Below are 18773 nucleotides of genomic sequence, written 5' to 3'. Positions count from 1 at the left end.
GGCAATATAAAATAAACCGTTATTGATATGCCAAGTTTTTTAAGTTAATCATGTTTTTTTTCATTAGACATTTGATACATAATAATATCGGTCAATAACGTTCCTATTCCTTGTTCGACCGTACAGTCAGTGGGTAGTTTAGGTCGAACCAGTTTTTCGTCTACTATATTATATTTTATCAACTTCTACGTTATTGCTTATTTTAATCAACTCAAACGAAATAGATCCAATTATATGTATAGTTGATATCAGTCATCAGAAGGTATATGCTACCAATTGATTAATAATCAAGGCAACAATCAATGAATCCTTTTAAATACTTAAAAGATCAATAACTACTAATCGCTGCTAACGATTTCACAATTTATGCTACCTATATACATTCAACAAATACTGATTACATGAATTACAAACTAAAATCTAGGGTGAATAAATAAAATACTATTATCGATTTAAGTATATTTATTACGGGCATGATTGCATCATATTACATATCAAAGAAATAAATATCACTTAGGTAAATTAAATACCTTATTGTACTTTAAACACGTTAATCAAAATAATGAATTCTATCTACAAAGGAACATACACATTGTATAATATATATCAATGTACATAATACTTGCTTATTGCGCAGATACACGTTTCGGCCAGTATATTGGCAATATGACGAACATGTTAATCATTTAACAAAATATATTTAAGTAGTTCGTCGTAGTCGATTTTATAATTCAAACCGCGCAGAAGCGAACATTCATTAATTATAAGGTCGACATCTGAACTGTATCATACAGTGAAATGTTAAGATAACAAGAAATAATTATATTTATTAATAATACAAGGTACACTTATACCGACTTATGTTGGACGACACTGTACGTGTTCAATTTGATTGCACATTATTTTATATTGGGATGTGGGAAGGATATTTAATGAGGAGATACATAAAATTATGTATTAATAATGACTGAAGAGAACCGGTCGGTAAAATATATTTCATTATACAAACAACTTACTCTAAAACGATAAATAAGTTATATATAACACGATGACAAAAAAACTTACAAGAGTATCTAAATATGAGGTTCATAAAAATTTCCGAAACAATTTACTCTTACAACAACAAAGCGAACGAGTGCAGAGTTAACGTTTAATAACAACAATTGCATCGAGTCTACCAAATAAATAGCGTTTTAATCTACATAGGATGTTGATGGTATTCGAATAATGAGATTAAGAGGAGGCTCCCTTTCTCATTTCTGGCACTGAGAGACCGGTTACGGTACTAATAAAGCCGTAATAAAGTTGAATATCGCGTGCGCTCTTTGATCGCGTTCGAACTCGAAAAGTAAGTCTCAATTCTTATTTCGTTTATAACTAAAGTAATAATTGATCTAGAAAAAAAATATCTTGGCATTCGATAGTAACCTCTATTTTCTTACTGTTAACATTTATTTTAGACATAAAGTCCAAGTAAATCTTAAAAAAAATGTAATAATCCTTAAAAAAGGCATAATTTTTGAATAAAAAACGAATCGAGCGAAAATGTTACAATTACGTAACTGTCTTGCGAAACGAATCGAGCGAAAATGTTACAATTACGTAACATAGAAAGAAAGAGACCCAAAAAATCATATACTAAAGTTCCATTTTGATTGTCCGTGTGCCTGTTTCAGAATATTAATCCAAAAACACATAAAATTTAGGGAGCTTCCCCTTAAATGGGTGTTAATACTGTTCTACTTCTCGAGCATATATCTGGGTATGTCGAACTGCACCTCGACGCCGGCCTTCCTGGCGAGCGACACGATCTCCGAGAGCTGCACCACGAGCTGCGCCGCCTCGTCCAGGTCGTCGCGCGGCACGATGCGCAGACCCGACTCCGCGATCAGCTTGCGGGCTTCGTTCACTTTCGTTCCCTGATGGAGAATTTAGAATACATTAATTGAGTCTTTATTATGAGAACGAAATGAAAAGAAATCGCTTAATAAATACATATAATATACTAGATTTTATGAACCATTGATTGATTAATGATTTTCTTTAGACAAGCTTCAAATTTAAATGGGAAGCCTTTTAATTTTAACTACATATTTCAAAACAATGCTTTTTTTCCATAATATTTATGGATGTTATACAAAATAGGATTTAAAGGAATTTGTGGAATTTGTTACTAATGTATCTGCTGTGAATGTTTTGTTACGAAACAAAAATTCTTAATATCGGCAATTATCGATTATATGCGGTAATTATATGATTACCTGAAGACGAACGATCACTGGGATCTGTATGTTAAGATTCTTGGCGGCGTTGATAATACCCTCCGCGATGACGTCACACCGCATGATACCGCCGAAGATGTTTACCAGAATGGCCGACACTTTCGGATCCGATAAGATAATTTTAAATGCTTCCTGAAATCAGTACAATTGAATGCGATATGAACACAAAGAAATGTCACATATTGAAATATTGCTTTGAACTGATAATGTAGTTAGTTGACTTCATCTGCCCAGTCAGAGTCCAATTTATTAATGAGCGAAGGTTACTTTAATAATCGAACTTTGAGTTTGCGGACATTTCAATTGCATCTATTATCATGCTTTTTAGGAAAACAATTCTTTGTAATGTGATAAACAATGACTGACATGTTTGTTATATTATTACTTATCATATTTCTTGTATATATTTACTTTGTAAGACAAGTTTAATGAACGGGATTAAATTATAAATATAATATTGATAAATATAATCTTTATATCGACTTCTGGATAGATAAATTTGTCCACATAGATGTGAAAATACAAATTCTAAGTTCATGAAGAATTGCCAATTTTCGAAACTTGCCTCGTGATCGATTTTGTTTATTCTTTAAAAATGTATATTTCCAATTTAATTTAATGTAATAATTTATTATATTTATTCATTGTATATGTTATATTAATTTTATTTTGTTCATTTACGCCTTATTTTTTGCTCACCCACCTCAATCAAAATCTCTCCTTACGCATATACATACGGTAGCCTGGAAGAGATCGCTACCTAGCGATAAGGCCGCCGTTTGTACATATCTTTCTCTATTTTATGTTCATTCTGTATTTATACTTTCTTATGTGTGTGCAATGAAGTATAAAATAAATAAATAAATAAATAATGTAATAAACATACAGACACAGCCTGAGCAGTGGCTCCACCGCCCACGTCGAGGAAGTTAGCCGGGTCTCCTCCATACAACTTGATGATGTCCATGGTGGCCATCGCCAAACCAGCTCCGTTCACCATACAACCAATGTTACCTACAAATTACCAACATATTTTTATTTTACAAAAAATGAAAAATACAGGGTTAGTTTTCAATGACCAGCCAAAATTTAAAATTAAGATCTAGATATTAAACCAAAGGTACATTTGAAATATTATTGTTGAATAAAAAAAATAAAAATAATAGCATTAATTTGAAAATGTCTTAAAAATTTCCTAAATCGTAAACACGCGATAAGCTTATTGAGAATCAATGCACTTGTGTGCGTGCGCGCATCGCCAAATTTATGTGTGTGCTAACTTCTACCTATCTAGGTTGTTGAACTGAATTGTGCTTTTGTAATGTCCACACGTTCGCTTTTTAGTGGGGGACAGGAATGAAATCGTTAAAAAAAAAGTTTTTTTTTTATTTTTCATTAGATCGAAAATGTTATCGATTCTGAAGCATTTCTGAAAATTTGGCCGGTCATTGAAAACTAACCCTGTATATGATACGAAATAAATATGTCACATTACGTTATTTAATTTTGCCATATTTCAAAATACTTACCTACAAATTCATCATAGAATATAGATAAGTATAGATTGTAAAGAATACTACTAAAGAAATATACAACAGAGAAGATTAATTCTTACCATCAAGTGCAATGTAGTTCAAATCGAATTTGGCCGCTTCAATTTCTTTGGGATCTTCTTGAGTAATGTCCCTCAGTTGGAACAGTTCCTTTTGTCTGAACTGAGCGTTGTCGTCGAATCGGAATTTAGCATCCAGGCAAAAGACTAAAATTAATAAACATCATGTTATTACATAGTACATACATTCCAAATATGTATTTACAAATTACATACACCAATTTAATCAGAAATATCAATGTTATATCAACATTAAGTTGATTACTATCAACTCAGTAGTACATTTTTACATACATCGTAATTTTACTCGTGTTAAAAATATAACAGTACGTAGAGTATTTCATTATCAAAATGACAAATTCCATCTTTTTTTGATAAAAAAGTATTGTGTAAACTTACATTCGCCTGTAATGGCATCTTCAGCGTAGGGGTTCACTTCAATCAGTAGAGCATCTTTGCTCAAAAACAAAGAATACATCTTCTTGATCATCTCTGATGCCTGAGTTTGATGTTCCTTTAAACCTATCTGTAAAAGGGGACAAAACAACATTTAATTAAATATTTTCTTGTTATTTTATCAGTTTAATTTAAAAAATCTTTTTTTTTTCAATACACTTTAACAATGAAGATTTCGTATAGAAATATAATCTCAAAGTTTTTACCTTTTCAATGACGCGGCTAATTTGGTCATCAGTGATGCCAGAAACAATATCGATAGGCTCGTAGGTGATGGCATCTGGATTTTCAGCAGCTACATCTTCAATGTTTACACCTCCTTGGGATGATGCAATTATAACTGGACCCTACAATATTAAAATATATCTGTACAAAATTTTAAAACAACCTTTGTATTCATGATACAATTATCATTATTTTGATCAATTGAATCAAACCTCTATTATCTTTTATATATTTAAACAATTAACATGATCTTATTGACTACAATCGCGTATTATTTGCTGTTGATATTTCTATAATTTTCCCTGACAACCGTAAAGTGATTGATTCTTACTATAATATGATAATTGAAAATAATTTAAATATAATCTTGACATGGTTTAATAATAATAATTTATCAGTTAATTTGACAAAGACCAAATACAATTTTCTAATACTAGGAATAAACCCCTAACTGTTGGGCACTGTGGTGGAGCCTTGGAGCGGGTGAAAACTATGGAAATGCTAGGATTAAATGGGGACGAAAATTGTAATTGGAAAGCACACTGTGACAGCTGGCAAAATAAACAAGTTTGTCTTTACGTTAATACAGTTACTTACTATTTTTCTTAACTTTTATTGAACTGTAAGTTTTATCATTTACACAGACAAAAATTATAATGCACCCCATTTACTAATCTTATAATATAAAAATGAATCCCAAAATGTGTTGGTAAGCGCATAACTTGCGAACGGCTGAACCAATTTTGATAATTCTTTTTTTATTATATTCCTTGAAGTACGAGGATGGTTCTTATGTAGAAAAACGTAAATATGTACCACGGGCGAAGCCGTGGCGGACTGCTAGTATCTTATAAAAAACCAGTTTTGAAGGTGATCATGTGAGATGATTAGAAATAAACATGTACTAATACATATACTGACATTAAAACTCCTCTCCATCATAATGGCCACATAGTATTCACGACGAGGGAACTTCCTCTCGGTGACCATCACCATGTTACAAATGCGACCAGCTGCACCTGTCTGCTTGGTGACCAAGTACTGCTTTAACATCTTGCCGACAATATCTCCTGCGTCTTCAGGCCTACAAAATTTATAGCGGAAAGTATAACACAATTCTTTGTCTCATTACACCATGATTAAACATGATACAAAGCAGTTTTTACATACATATTGCCAATTCACACATAATCTTATCTTATTTAGTAAGGAAAGTAGCAACCATAATTTGCTTTTTTATCCTTTATACAATTTAACTTCAATGTTTAATAAGACAAGAAGTGACCATATTTCTATGTGATAAGTATACTTTATGAGTTGAATAAATTATATTACATTACACATTAATTCACACATATAAAATAGCAAATAAAATCTGCAATACACATCACAGTTACATAACAACATGATATAGAGCTATAAGTATTCTGTATACTATACTTTATGGCCCTTAGTGACTAATTTATTACATAACTCAAGCTGTACTTACGTATTAACCATCCTGACTCCACCCTTGAGGCCATTTTTAAATGCTCCCCTACCCCTTCCTCCAGCAAGTACCTAAAATATAGTATACTAATGAAATAAATAAAATGATTAATCAAACCTTATACTATCACATTTTAATTTTAATATATATAGAAAGATACGTTTGTATTGCTTTTTAAGTAAAAGTGCCTATGTAGTTGAATTCTATTCAATTTTACTCTCTTAAGTTTTAACAGTTTAGGCTAAAATATGATAAAATTCACTATTCATTACCTACCTGTGCTTTTAGCACAATATCTTTGGTATTAAGTTCCTTGGCGAACTTGACTGCCTCGTCCTGTGTTTTTGCAATATTGAATTTTGGAACAGGAATGCCATTGTCCCGCAGTAAAGTGTAGCTGACATATTCATGGACATTAAGATTACGAACTTGTTGTTTATTTGGCAGATTCTTCCCTGCTGCTCCTGCTATAAACTATAAAATAGCAAGGCATTAAATGCTTTGAAATTATGTACTTATAAAAATTTATTTGAATGTTTATGGGATATTTATAGATTCTAGATAATACAAAGAAATAATTTTGTAACCTCCTTGTAAATATTCAGTTTTCACCCTTTTCATTCAACATTTAAAAACTTTTTAATAATTTGAAGTACATCTAAGAAATTTCCACTTCATCAACAATATTAATATGGAAATCATTTGATATATCGAGTACCTATCGAACAAATTTAGTGACCGAAATTTACATAGAAACTATTACATATTATATTATTATGATAAAAATAATATTTTATATATTTAAAACTAGGTTTCCGCCCGCGGCTTCGCCCGCGCAGTCAAAGAAAAACCAGCATAGTTCCCGTTCCCGTGGGATTTCCGGGGTTGCGTCATTTTAGCGGGATAAAAAGTAGCCTATGTCCTTTCTCAGGTATCAAAATATGTATCTCCATACCAAATTTCATGAAAATTGGTTCAGTAGTTTAGGCGTGATTGAGTAGTAGACAGACAGACAGAGTTACTTTCGCATTTATAATATTAGTATGGATTTATTTATCATGTTTGTATGAATAGGTAGACAATTTGATGACGTAAGGAATACGAAGTAAAAATTACAAGGTCGAATTTATAAATATTACATAAACGCAACCGAAATGAAAATGGGGGTGAATATAAATAGACACCAAAAAATATTTTTCTCAATTGTAAAGATTTCAAATAATAAATTTCATTTTTCTACAAAAATTCTAATGAAAAATGAAAATTCCTATGATAGGTGACTTTCAAGTCAATCACGGTATTATTAACAGAATAATCACCGCTTATTGATTTTAAAATGTTGTACTTCATTATTATATAGCATAGATAAATAAATCATAAACATACCTTGGTACCATTTTTTAGAAATATTGTTTCAGCTAAATTTAGGGAACGAGGAAGTAAAGTCGCCATTTTTCTGACTGACAAAATTTTCTATTTGACTGTTGACACTATTGTGAATTGACAATAGTTGAATTCCATAGATTACTGCAGAATGGACACAGATAATAACGAATTCACGGATAGTATAGGTATATTATAGAATAACTTAAGCGTCTTATTCACGGTCAATCCCCGACGTACGTCGGCTCAAGGCCGCGGTGCTGGATGTATCCTACTGACGATCGTGCGCGCATCAAGCATGGCTAGGGTTGCCAACTTTTATTTGAAGAAATAGAGTATATCTGATTTTAAAGGAGGTAAATAAAGAGTAAATAAATATTTATTTAACAATTTTTAAAAATGTATTTTTTTGTACTTTTTGCAGTAACTAAGAATTTTTCATTATTTTTAAATGAATTATATGAATCCAAACATTCCAAATCTAAATTTATATATTTCAAGAGCTCATTTTTAATTAATTTTTAATGAAGCTCGGTTTCTCTCTTCCCGCCACTTCACATTCATGACCGAAAAGACTCTTTCAGTAAATTCTAAAGTGGCGGGAACAGAGAGTATATAGCTAATCATTTTTTTTTAAACAAACAAATTCGTCAAGATATTTTTTTTAAATAAATTGCCATTTTTCTGCAGTGGACTTTTGCATAAAATCTGTGTTATTCAACAATTCGCCTTGGAGTTCTTTTAAAATAATAACTTCTGAATATAAACTGTCCATGTGTACAAGGTTGATCCAAAAGTAATGATAATTGGGATTTCCTGTGTACATAAAAATCAAAAATAACCGTTTCTTGCTGGCTCATGTACTCACTAAGTTATCACAAAAAAATCATATCAATAGGCCACGTTTCCAAGTATTTACATTAATTTCTGTTGGCAACACTAATCTGCTGTACGTCCGCGCTATTCACTGTCCATCTGCACGACGTTCGCGGTGGTGGGGGTGCTTGCTGGATGAAAAGTTGGTCGTGCACATCCAGCAAGATAATAATAATAATTATTGACGTACGTCAACGCTATTCACTCACACTGTCGTTTTGCGTCGTGCATCGTGTATGACCTTGGCGGGACGTACGTTTAAGATGGACCGTAAATAAGACCAGGGGGTGATCACTTCCCTGTAGGTGAGAACTCACGCACACAGAGACAATTTATGATAGTTGATCTAGTTTAAGTGTGGCCGCTATTTGTAAAATTGAGTGCATGGTAGATTTAAAAAATCACAAAAAATATTGTGACTGTTAAAATTTTCACTACTATGACTCAAATTTACAATAATAAAAACACACACACACATTTATTTGTATAAAAACAATAAGTTACGTTTTTCCTTTTGTACAATAAAATATTTAGTAGAAATTTAAGATTATAAGTAGAATTTCCTAGTTCTTACTGGCAACATCGTTATTTTATCCGATGTGACATTTGTTTTGAATAAAAACAGTTGTGAGAAAGTTTTATCGGGTTTATAACTTTTAAGTTTTGCTCGGTTTCTCTCAATTTCTTCATCTTGCAATCCTCAAGCAGCAGCAATACGTCGAGTCGACCATCTGCGTCTCCTCCGTATTTGTTCTTTGGGTGATTCAAGGCTCATGTACCACCATACGGTATTGTGTTGTGAATTTGTGAGTGACTAGTTTTGTGCCAGTTTTACTGAGACACTTAGTGAGAAATAGACTCCTATAGTTTTTAAGTACCTAATCTGTGTGTTATTTACTTCGTTCACCATGTCTCATGTGTACCGGAGGTTAGTAAAAGTTCTTATTATTTTGTGAGTAAATATCATTAGGTCTGTCAATGAAGGCTCATGCGATGTAATTTTTCAGATGCTCCAAGTGTGGTGCTAATCAGGTATCAAACCCTGAGTTGAGGATGCACAGGTTCCCGACTCTTGGAAAAAATAAAGAAAATGTTTACCAGTAAGTTCATAAAACTACATAATGTTTTAATTTGGATAAAGATTATTTAAAATAATGCTTTATTAATTGACATTAGCAATTTTTTTTCAGATTGATGTCATGGGCAATGTTTTGTTACCCAGACAAAGACTGGTTTGACTTTCAAGCTCTAGCCGATTTGCAAAAATCATGTAAGGTTATTTGCAGTAAGCATTTTGCAGATTCTGCTTACACAACACCAGCAAAAATACGTCTTCATAAATCTGCCACTCCATCCATAGATGAAAATGAAGAAAATCTTCATTCACCAAGAGCTGGACCGTCTCATAGTAATATCTGTAATGTTCTAAGGGTAAGAATTCCTTATTTGAAAACTTTGTTTACCATGTTTGATATAAATGATTACTCTGACTCATTACTAATAAATGATTACAGAGAGCAGAACAATTAAAGTGGTAACTAAAATATTTGCATTTTGCTTCCGCAGACCCAGTCCCATACGGTTATGTCAGTCACTGAGGAACCAACTGCTGAGATTAAAACTGAGTCAGTAACTTCAGGGTCTTTTGCGGTAAGTGGTATAATATGGAATAAACATAATATAAGTTCAAACATTATACAAACATTTTTTTTTATCATTATGAATAAAATTTTTGCGACTTAAAAGTTAAATTCTTAACCAAAAATATTGTTTTTTTGCTTCTGCAGGCCCGATCCCAAACAGTTACAGAGGAAACTTAATTCCTCTGTAACTGTTTGGGATCGGGCGGATACAAAAACTGAATCAGTACCCTCAGTATCATTTTTGGTAAGTAAAATAACCATTACTGAGTAACCTACCTTGCCTAATAATTATAAATAAATAAATAACCATATTGAATGTTTCAGAAAAAAGAATCTTCGCAGAACAAAGAGAAGCTGTCAGCTTCTGAGAATAAAGTTTACAACAAATGTAAATACTTGTTGAAGCAAGTTAACAAACTCAAAACTGCTTTAAAACAGAAGAAAGGGAGTGATGTTCTGCAAGTTCTGCATAAGTTAACATAAGTTAGCCAATAAAAATATGATCGAGCAATCAGTGGCTATAATATTAATTCGACGATTTTGTTTATTAGAGAACAGAAAATTCTCCATTGAATCTGCCAAGAAAAAGCTGGCAAAAAAAATAAAAATATTGAAAAATTCTTAATCATTGTTTTATTTTATTGAAGCAGTCTGGCAAAGGTTCATTCATTTTGTTTCGAGCAAGATGGTGCAGTTTGGCCTAATTAATAACATTTTATTCTTCAAAACTTCGTAATTTAATGCACTTGATGTTGCTCGAAATAAAATGAATGAATGAATAAAACTTGAAAATATTGGAACCCTATGGCCCGTATAGCAGATTTTTAAATTTCCCGCCGAATGGTAGAATTTCTAAATTCCCGCCAAAAATTTACATTGCGACAGTAGCGCAGTCTGTCCCTACTTCGCAGGAACTAAAATTGACAGATAACGTAGGGGTACATTTTTTTGTTCGCAGTGGCGCTTCTTCTCTTTTTTAGAGTATAAGTATTCTTTGAATAAGACGCTTTATGGCTGGTTCACACTTTGATTAGTGCGAGTGCAGGTGATTAGTGTGACTACGTGTGGACAGCGACTGTTTAGTGCAAGTGTTTAGTAGGCTGTGTAGTAAAGTGAATAGAAGCGTGTTCTATTTTTTTGCGAGTGGACTGCGAGTAGCCACGTCCCGCGCGCCCTCCCTTCCCCCTCACTCGCAGTGTGCCTGCCTAAACACGACTGGACAGGAGTGTTTAGTGTTTAGTGTTTAGCGTAGTGTGTAGCGTCGCGAATTTCACCATTGACCTGCACTCCCACTAATCACCTGCACTCGCAGTTGAATTGGACACTACTCGCACTGCACACCTGCACTCGCACTAATCACCTGCACAGTGCACTCGCACTAATCAAAGTGTGAACCAGCCATTATGCCACATAATGCGCTTAGTGCTGTAATTGGAAAACACGGTAAATACCATAGATAATATTGTATATAATTTATGTAAATAAGATGTGTGGTGATAGAAGTGCGAAGTGGGCGTGGTCCGCGTGTCACTAGTATGGTAATCTCACCTAGCTAGCTCTCAGTTGTGCGCAGTAAAACATTCGAGTCAGTTGTCAGCTGCCAAATCTTTTTGCATTTTTATTACATAATAATTATTAATTATGACGTGTTGTTCGGTATTAGAGTGCAAAAATGAAAGCAAACGAGATAACATCAGTAATGGAGGCATTTCATACCATAGGTAAGTCTTATTTTTATTTATTTTACATAATATATTATTATAATTTATATACTACTCGACCAAGCCAACTAGACCCTTTTCAACTGTGACGTCACCCGCCCATGTCTCGGGTACAGATAGCAAAAAAAAAATATTAATAATATCACTGTTCGCTCTCCGCTATGAATAGTCTTATTTTTCCCCATTTCGAGGGCTGTCTATGAATAACAACACAGTAAAAACTTAAACAAATAACAACGAAAAACTTAACAGTCAACAACAAGCTTTAACGATTAATAATAAAAAGTACAGAAATAACTAGCGATGCGAAACGTACGAATGCGTCGATGCTGCGAACCGTACTAAGGCGAACGCGGTACCTGAGGCGGTAAGCGGGCGGGGAGGCCGCATTCCACCCGAGCGTCTAGTTGGCTTGGTCGAGTAGTAAGTGATAACTTCGCTTGTCATATTTTGTCAAAAAAATATAGAAATATCTAGTCAAAATGAACCTTAACACCTATGAAATTAGTACTATTATAGATTGAAGAGCTAACAGGACTTTCTGGAATATTATAGAAATAGACAAACGAATTTCGTTTTAGTGATGTGGTTGTGGCGCATATTGATAGTATCGATGCTTTAGGAAAGAAAAACAAATAAATATTAAATTATATTTTTATTTGTAAAATTTATTTATAGATTTCCCAAAGAGGCTACTATAAAAGAGAAGTGGATAGATGCAACGGGACGAGTCAACTGGATGCCAACAAAATATAACACTATATGCTCAGCACATTTTTTAAATGAGGACTTAATAATCTCTAATAAAGGCCACCGGTACATCAAACCCACGGCAGTTCCAAGATTGAAGATAATGCAATATCAAGTAAGTGCAAACATGTTTACATAATATATGATTTTTTTAGTTTATTAACACAAAATACAGTTTGTACAAAAGACAATTATTATTAGTGAGTAGTGTGTCCCTTATCATACACACATATTCATAACATGGTAAGCTAAACATTTTTCTTAACAATTATAATTAATTAGGTATTGAAATTGTTTTAGCCACAAAATATCACTTGTGCTACCTCTTCAAAACAGGAAAGCAATTTATTGAGCTCTGACTTAGCTGTGACCAAAAAAAGGAGAATTTCCACCGATTTGGAGGCAACTCCCGATGCAACCATTCAAGTAAGTTAAGCTGTATTGCTTGTGGGCTACATTATTCATCATCATCAGCCTATATAAATTCCCACTGCTGGGACACAGGCCTTCTATGTGGGTACAGGCCATAATCCACCACGCTGGCCTAGTGCGGGTTGGCAGATGTCACATGTCGTTGAACTTTTGATTCATCAACATGTCGGTTTCCAAACGTTGTTTTCCTTAACCGTTCGTGCAGTGGTGATGTTATAATATGTGCTGATAAATTGAATAATCATTTTATTTCCTACACGATTGTCTGGTCTCAAACCCCTGAATTAGTCCGAGGTCCCCATCACTGAGTAACCACTACAAACAGTCAAAAATGGACATGTATATTTTGTCCATATGTGCAGTCCCTGGTAATCGTGGTAACAAGGATCTTATGATTGATGGAGCTAGCGGAGTGCCACTGGTTAGTTAGTTGTATGATGTTAATGTTATATTATATAAATTTTTATTTGTCTTACAGAAACCCGAAATCCAGACCCAGCAGTTTTGTGATAATAGTTCTGGTGGTTCAAATTATTCTTCGCCTACAAAAAATAAAGTGATAAGTCACTTGCATTTTTGCCATGAAAAAATTCGCAAACAAAGTTTGAAAATAAAACGGTTGCAAACGCAAAATCGGAGGCTGAAAAAGAAAATCAATCATCTCGATGAACTGTTACTAAAGCTAGAAGAAAAATTTGCTATGACGAAAGAGAATTTGGATTGCCTTCAAAATATTAAAATCGAGGTTACTTATTAAAGTTTCAACTACTTTTGTGTTTATAATGTGTAGGTATTTAAGTTTCAACTACTACTAGATTCTGCTGATCGACAAGTATCTTTATCAACCTCATTACATCTAATAATTTGGCTGATTTTTTTTCTTTTTCTTTACAGGTTCGATCGGCAGAAATGTTTTAAATTGTAACAGCGGAGTCATTTCTAGGAAGAAATATTCTAGATCCCTTCGCAGATTTGCTCTAACGTTGCATTATTATTCACCTAAGGCGCATGATTACGTTCGCAAAACATTTCAAACATGCCTGCCACACACCCGAACGTTGAAAAATAGGTATTCCAAAATTGAAGGAGAGCCCGGATTTACAAGAGAGGCATTAGAAGCTTTGAAACAAAAATCGAACGCGTCTAAATATCCGTTGTTAGCCACATTAGACGTTAGTAACGGATGAAATGAATATTCACCGCTATGGGCAATGGGATGGTCAAAAGTTTCACGGATACGTTGATATGGGTACGGGATTAGAAGGTCACTTGCAGATACACAGCGCAGTGAACTAGTAAAACATTGCAATTGATCCATAAATCTGGCGTTCGGATAGTTGCTCTTACTTTCGTCGGTTACCCAGCGAATATTTCTATGGCTAAATATTTTGGTTGTTTTTTTGAGGAACAAAATATTGAGTTCAAATATTCGGTCACAAAAGATGCAATAGTTACAATCTTGGTCCTTGACATATGATCGAATTAATAAGGAACTCATTCGAAATGTACAAAACTTTCATTGTTAAAGATGGAAATAATATCCAATGAAGACATCTTGTTCGACCTAATAAACTATAATATGATGAAACCTTTACTTTAACAAATAAATTGCGATTTCGTAATCAATACTCACAGAAAAACTGGTTTCTTAGGTTTCTTGAGATGCATCAAAGCCTTGGAACATTTATGCGACCCTATTCAAAAGTAAAGTTTTGATATAAGTACTTATTTACCATTTTACAAATTCAGCCAGGACCATTTAGAGCTTTTTTGTAATATACGGACCCATGGTGACACGAATCGACCGATCGAACAATAATCCAACAGCTATCCAGTTCATATCAGCATACAAAAAAATTTTGGTACACACTACACGTACAATTAAGACAAACGAATACTGGAAGCTGTACGTCATTGGAACATATATCGATTCTTAACTGTTCTTCAGTCGTAGACAGGATAAATAAAAGCGAATTGCAAGACAGCGAAGAATCATCATTAAGCCAAGATGACGAAAACGAAATTGAAGAACTGGGGGGGTACTTTTCGGATTTCAGCACGCTAGTAATGGAATCGCAGGCTACCTTGTACGCGTATTGACGACAAAAATTAAATGCGATATGTGTGTTAACGCGTTGGTGACACATTACTTTGAAACGTTCCGTATGCTTATTATTGCGCAAGATTGAAACCCCTCCCGCCTTATATCCTTCGCCAGATGTAGTAAAAATATGCGAAACAGCTGAAAAATTTTTGAAAAACGTTAATTCCACGGTTTGTAAATAAATATTAGTTTGCTATATCTACATGTTGTAACTACTTACATATTATGTAAAATTACAATGTAATATTGACATGATTTTTATAAGAGCAACTTTGGAGTTTCTTTTCCGATTCTTCTCATGAAAATACTGCAAATTTATTTGTTGTATGTATTTTGTAAATATTGATTTCAACTATTCTATTCTGTTTTTTAATTTATAATAATATGGAAAGACATAAAAAAAATAGATGTATTAAAAAACTAACTTGTTTTGAAATTTATATTACTTGCAGAACATCTTTTGCCTTTGATTCTGATAAGTGAGCTATATTCTTTTTTTGTTGTTCTTCAGTCCAAACACCATTTCCACTGAAGTAATGTTTTTTTTCAACAATGTACAGAACTAAACTTAACTTTTGGGACATTGAAAGACTTGAAAAGTTTATGTGCTCTTTTAAATAATTCTCAATATTTATACTGCTTGCACCGTTGATTATTTCCAGAGCTTCATTTATTTTGTACCAAGGATATAGAAGAATAACACAGTTTTCAAATATGTCTTGCTGTGAAAATTGTTTTGATAACTTATCATAAACATATTTCACTTCAATCAGAGGTATATTTATCCAGAATGGATGCTTTCTTATTACATTTCGTATTTCTTTCTTTGAATATTTATTTTCCAATAGCTGACCAATGGTAAATACCAGATCTTTTCCTTTTCCTAATCTATCTCCAGGAGACTTCTCGAATAATTCATACCGTGCACTACTACCTGATAATATGTTGAGACTAAGACATTTTTTATTATTGTTTCGTAAGACTGTAATCCTCTTCAATACTGTTTTGTTAAAATATATCATTTTCAAGAATCGTGGATGGTTAATATAAATGCTGAATTCAGGTGTGGTTTTTGCATGTTCTATCCTTTCATCAACAGTCTTTGGACTGAGTGTAAATATTTCTAGACAACGAGCCTGTGCTTCCGGTTTCAAGCCATGTTTCTCTAGAACTTTACTCATCTCAATCAGAGCTGAATAATTTTTAGTAGCTATCTTTGGATACATCCGTATCACTTCTTTAACGTCAATCCCACCTAACGTTCGAATATCATACAATATTTTCTTTAGATTATCTGGATCAACATGTATCAAGTATAAATTAGATTTTATTTTATAATTGGGTATTGCAAGCTGTGACTGCAAAATGACTAGTGTTTCATTGATAGCTTTTAATGGCCGATGTTTTATTGTGGGATATGTTTTCAGGCCTCTGTAAAACTCTTCATTACTAAGGTCCAGCATTAATTCAAGATACCTCTGAATTATTTTAATCCGTAGACTGTACAATGTTATTAAATTGACGTCTTCATAAATAATACTTGTCAAGGAAGTGGGCCATTGAGTCATACAGCTTGCTAGTTTATTTTCTATGTTTAACATGGATGGTAGTATATCTGCCTTTTTTAATTCACCAATTGTTTTTTGTTTCATAATTGTTAGGTATGATAAGAGTTGATCGGGTTTGATATTTTGACATCCACATTCTTCTAAAATCTTGTATCTATTTATGATAGTTATTGGTAACATCGAAAAAAGATGGGAATGTTCAACCAATACATCCTTTGGATAACCAATTTCATAAACTGCATTGATCAAATTTTTAATTTCTTCCTCATTTATTTTCTTTAAGTATGGCTGTTTAATCTGGATGTACTCTGCTTTTTCTTTACTTATACCTAGATGGTTGCAAAATATTACAATGTTCTCACTTTGTTTTGATGAAATAAAACGTAAATGTATAACCCTCCTTGTACTCATGCTACCGCTCAATAACTTTCTCAACAACATTTTTTAAGTTGTTTTTGAATACTAATGATTGATATAATTTTATTATTTATCTTGAAGAATTATTATCTTCTTAGACTACAAGCCCGCATAGGACAAAAATATGGGTCAAATGAACCACCAGGGGACATATCTAGAACGATAGCAGAGCAAAAAATAATAAGATTCATCACTATGCCGTCACTTGTAAGCTGTCCAACTGAGTGCAGGTGAGAATTGAAAAGTACAGGTAGACTCGGTAAATTTTGGTCATATATTTTTGTACTGCATTCTTAACCATCGATAGATCCATTAAAAATAATAAGAAACCGCTCAGTGCCGTACAAAAATGGTGGTCCACCAAGTCGGAATTTTTATTTAATTTCCGAGAGTTACCGGGGGTAAATTTGGTCATTTGACCATGTACGGCATCTGTGTCATACTATTGCTATACTGCTTTTAATCCATTATTCCGCAACGCCGTACAAAAATCATGGGGACAAGGGGAAAAAATCGAGAGTTGTAATCCCCTCTCTTTCCCCACTCCAGGGGGTCATTTGACTAAGTACGGCTTCGGTTCCAAAACATTATCTAGCACTCAAAAGTACTATTAAAAGCAATGCCGTCAAAAAATAATTGTTCTTTTAAATGTATACCAATAATCATCTTAATTTCATCGAATTCTTAATATAAAGAGCTGTAAGGTCATTTGACCCTGTACGGGAACTTTTTTTTTAACATGATATTGTAAAATTCAATTGTTGTATAGTATTGCCGTTCAAAAGAAACCGTTCTAAAAAAAGTTATAGAGAAATGCAAAACCAGAAATTTTGTTAAAGTTTAAACATCGTAGATTAATGAAATATAATAGTTTTCTACACTTTATTCGTTGTTTTAAATAGTATAAACATAGATAAATTAGGAAAAAACGATGCCGTACATTTTTGTGCAGACCACATCTTTTAGGCTGATGAAAGCGACGAAAGCTACAATTTTAAGGGTGCTTTATGGCCATTTGATACAGTACGGCATTAACATATTTTTACCCAACTACGGCAAAGCAAAAGGAGGGTTATGGTTGTTTACAGGTCATGTATGTATGTTCATCTATTCCCTCGTAACTTCTAAACTACTTATCAGAATTCGACAAATGACATATCATTAGAAGCGTCTGAATTGTTCACTGGATAACCAGCGACCAGCTAGCTAAAGGCTATATGGGGTTTCACAAAATCTAATGTGGCGCCCTCTAGCGGACAAAACATACAGAGTAAAAAAATAAAGTTAAGATAAATATGCAGTGTTTGGTATCATTTGAAAGCGCTTTACTTGTACATTTTGAATATGTTTATATTACTAGCATTTGCTTGTGACTTTACCTGTATTCATGGACTGATTGCATATAATTCACATCTTTTCGTTCATAGCTTTTTTATTAGTTCATCAATTTAACGGAGTCCATTCCACCTGACTCCGACTTTCCAAGGTGATAATTAACCGCCTCGAGCTTCTTAATATTAATGTATATTTATATTTTATTATAAAAATATAAAGCAAACATTTTGTTATATGGATTTTTTTCTTTTTCAGATTTTTCCCCTTTGAACCAACAGAAATGTACGGCACATGAAAAAATATTATCTATGCATAAAATACTTTAAAAATAAATTTATTTCGTGTTGTGTCAAATGACCCCCTGGAGTGGGGAAAGAGAGGGGATTACAACTCTCGATTTTTTCCCCTTGTCCCCATGATTTTTGTACGGCGTTGCGGAATAATGGATTAAAAGGAGTATAGCAATAGTATGACACAGAT

The 18773-nt window shown here is 33.2% G+C and overlaps 4 protein-coding genes and 1 long non-coding RNA gene across 8 annotated transcripts; 3 read left to right on the top strand and 2 right to left on the bottom strand.

The window, feature by feature from the left end:
* Positions 1-444: 444 nt before the first annotated feature.
* Positions 445-7605, bottom strand: ScsbetaA (Succinyl-coenzyme A synthetase beta subunit, ADP-forming). 2 transcript variants are annotated; one of them, XR_016318344.1, is made up of 11 exons: positions 7451-7605; positions 6341-6538; positions 6065-6135; positions 5497-5659; positions 4557-4697; positions 4294-4420; positions 3898-4041; positions 3169-3296; positions 2262-2414; positions 1597-1919; positions 445-1562 (listed from the first exon to the last, which is right to left on the bottom strand). XR_016318344.1 is itself a non-coding variant. In XM_089714596.1 (10 exons), exons 1-10 carry the CDS (start codon positions 7514-7516, stop codon positions 1740-1742), a joined length of 1371 nt encoding a protein of 456 aa, XP_089570722.1. In that variant the 5' UTR covers positions 7517-7605; the 3' UTR covers positions 445-1739. The 2 variants fall into 2 exon arrangements, 1 of the variants encoding a protein (XP_089570722.1); XM_089714596.1 differs by having other exon boundaries at positions 445-1919.
* A 1453-nt stretch (positions 7606-9058) lies between these two features.
* LOC149489832 (uncharacterized) lies at positions 9059-10143 on the top strand. Its single transcript, XM_089715030.1, has 5 exons — positions 9059-9251; positions 9331-9423; positions 9514-9754; positions 9890-9973; positions 10111-10143. The coding sequence occupies exons 1-5, from the start codon at positions 9232-9234 to the stop codon at positions 10141-10143; spliced, it is 471 nt and encodes a 156-aa protein (XP_089571156.1). The 5' UTR covers positions 9059-9231.
* Positions 10144-10168: 25 nt separating this feature from the next.
* On the top strand, positions 10169-10591 carry LOC149489831 (uncharacterized). Its single transcript, XR_016318395.1, has 2 exons — positions 10169-10210; positions 10291-10591. It is a non-coding gene; the product is annotated as an uncharacterized LOC149489831 (long non-coding RNA).
* A 902-nt stretch (positions 10592-11493) lies between these two features.
* LOC149489830 (THAP domain-containing protein 1-like) lies at positions 11494-14457 on the top strand. Of its 2 annotated transcripts, none has more exons than XM_089714573.1 (5): positions 11494-11687; positions 12366-12552; positions 12738-12863; positions 13348-13614; positions 13764-14457. In XM_089714573.1, exons 1-5 carry the CDS (start codon positions 11608-11610, stop codon positions 13785-13787), a joined length of 684 nt encoding a protein of 227 aa, XP_089570699.1. In that variant the 5' UTR covers positions 11494-11607; the 3' UTR covers positions 13788-14457. The 2 variants fall into 2 exon arrangements, with proteins under 2 accessions (XP_089570699.1, XP_089570700.1); XM_089714574.1 differs by having other exon boundaries at positions 11495-11687; positions 13348-13655.
* A 538-nt stretch (positions 14458-14995) lies between these two features.
* Positions 14996-17047, bottom strand: LOC149489829 (transcription termination factor 5, mitochondrial-like). Of its 2 annotated transcripts, none has more exons than XR_016318342.1 (2): positions 15194-17047; positions 14996-15111 (listed from the first exon to the last, which is right to left on the bottom strand). XR_016318342.1 is itself a non-coding variant. In XM_089714572.1 (2 exons), the coding sequence occupies exon 1, from the start codon at positions 16980-16982 to the stop codon at positions 15411-15413; it is 1572 nt and encodes a 523-aa protein (XP_089570698.1). In that variant the 5' UTR covers positions 16983-17047; the 3' UTR covers positions 14996-15111; positions 15399-15410. The 2 variants fall into 2 exon arrangements, 1 of the variants encoding a protein (XP_089570698.1); XM_089714572.1 differs by having other exon boundaries at positions 15399-17047.
* Positions 17048-18773: the final 1726 nt, after the last annotated feature.

This window comes from Colias philodice, chromosome 3 (assembly GCF_061535455.1).
Source record: "Colias philodice isolate Cphi_HAF_F1 chromosome 3, ilColPhil1 Martin Lab GWU primary, whole genome shotgun sequence".
Taxonomy (NCBI): domain Eukaryota; kingdom Metazoa; phylum Arthropoda; class Insecta; order Lepidoptera; family Pieridae; genus Colias; species Colias philodice.
Note: the sequence above shows the minus strand (reverse complement) of the source record. Positions and strands in the feature narration are given on the sequence as shown.

Coding starts and splice junctions, on each gene's coding strand:
- LOC149489829 (XM_089714572.1), bottom strand. CDS start 16,982: ATGTTGTTGAGAAAGTTATTGAGCGGTAGCATGAGTACAAGGAGGGTT.
- LOC149489830 (XM_089714573.1), top strand. CDS start 11,608: ATGACGTGTTGTTCGGTATTAGAGTGCAAAAATGAAAGCAAACGAGAT. Junction 12,864..13,347: donor CTCCCGATGCAACCATTCAA/GTAAGTTAAGCT, acceptor TTTGTCTTACAG/AAACCCGAAATCCAGACCCA. Junction 13,615..13,763: donor TTCAAAATATTAAAATCGAG/GTTACTTATTAA, acceptor TTTTCTTTACAG/GTTCGATCGGCAGAAATGTT.
- LOC149489832 (XM_089715030.1), top strand. CDS start 9,232: ATGTCTCATGTGTACCGGAG. Junction 9,424..9,513: donor AATAAAGAAAATGTTTACCA/GTAAGTTCATAA, acceptor ATTTTTTTTCAG/ATTGATGTCATGGGCAATGT. Junction 9,974..10,110: donor TAACTTCAGGGTCTTTTGCG/GTAAGTGGTATA, acceptor TTGCTTCTGCAG/GCCCGATCCCAAACAGTTAC.
- ScsbetaA (XM_089714596.1), bottom strand. CDS start 7,516: ATGGCGACTTTACTTCCTCGTTCCCTAAATTTAGCTGAAACAATATTT. Junction 4,698..5,496: donor TGATGGAGAGGAGTTTTAAT/GTCAGTATATGT, acceptor TTAATATTGTAG/GGTCCAGTTATAATTGCATC. Junction 2,415..3,168: donor CCACTGCTCAGGCTGTGTCT/GTATGTTTATTA, acceptor TACTGATTTCAG/GAAGCATTTAAAATTATCTT.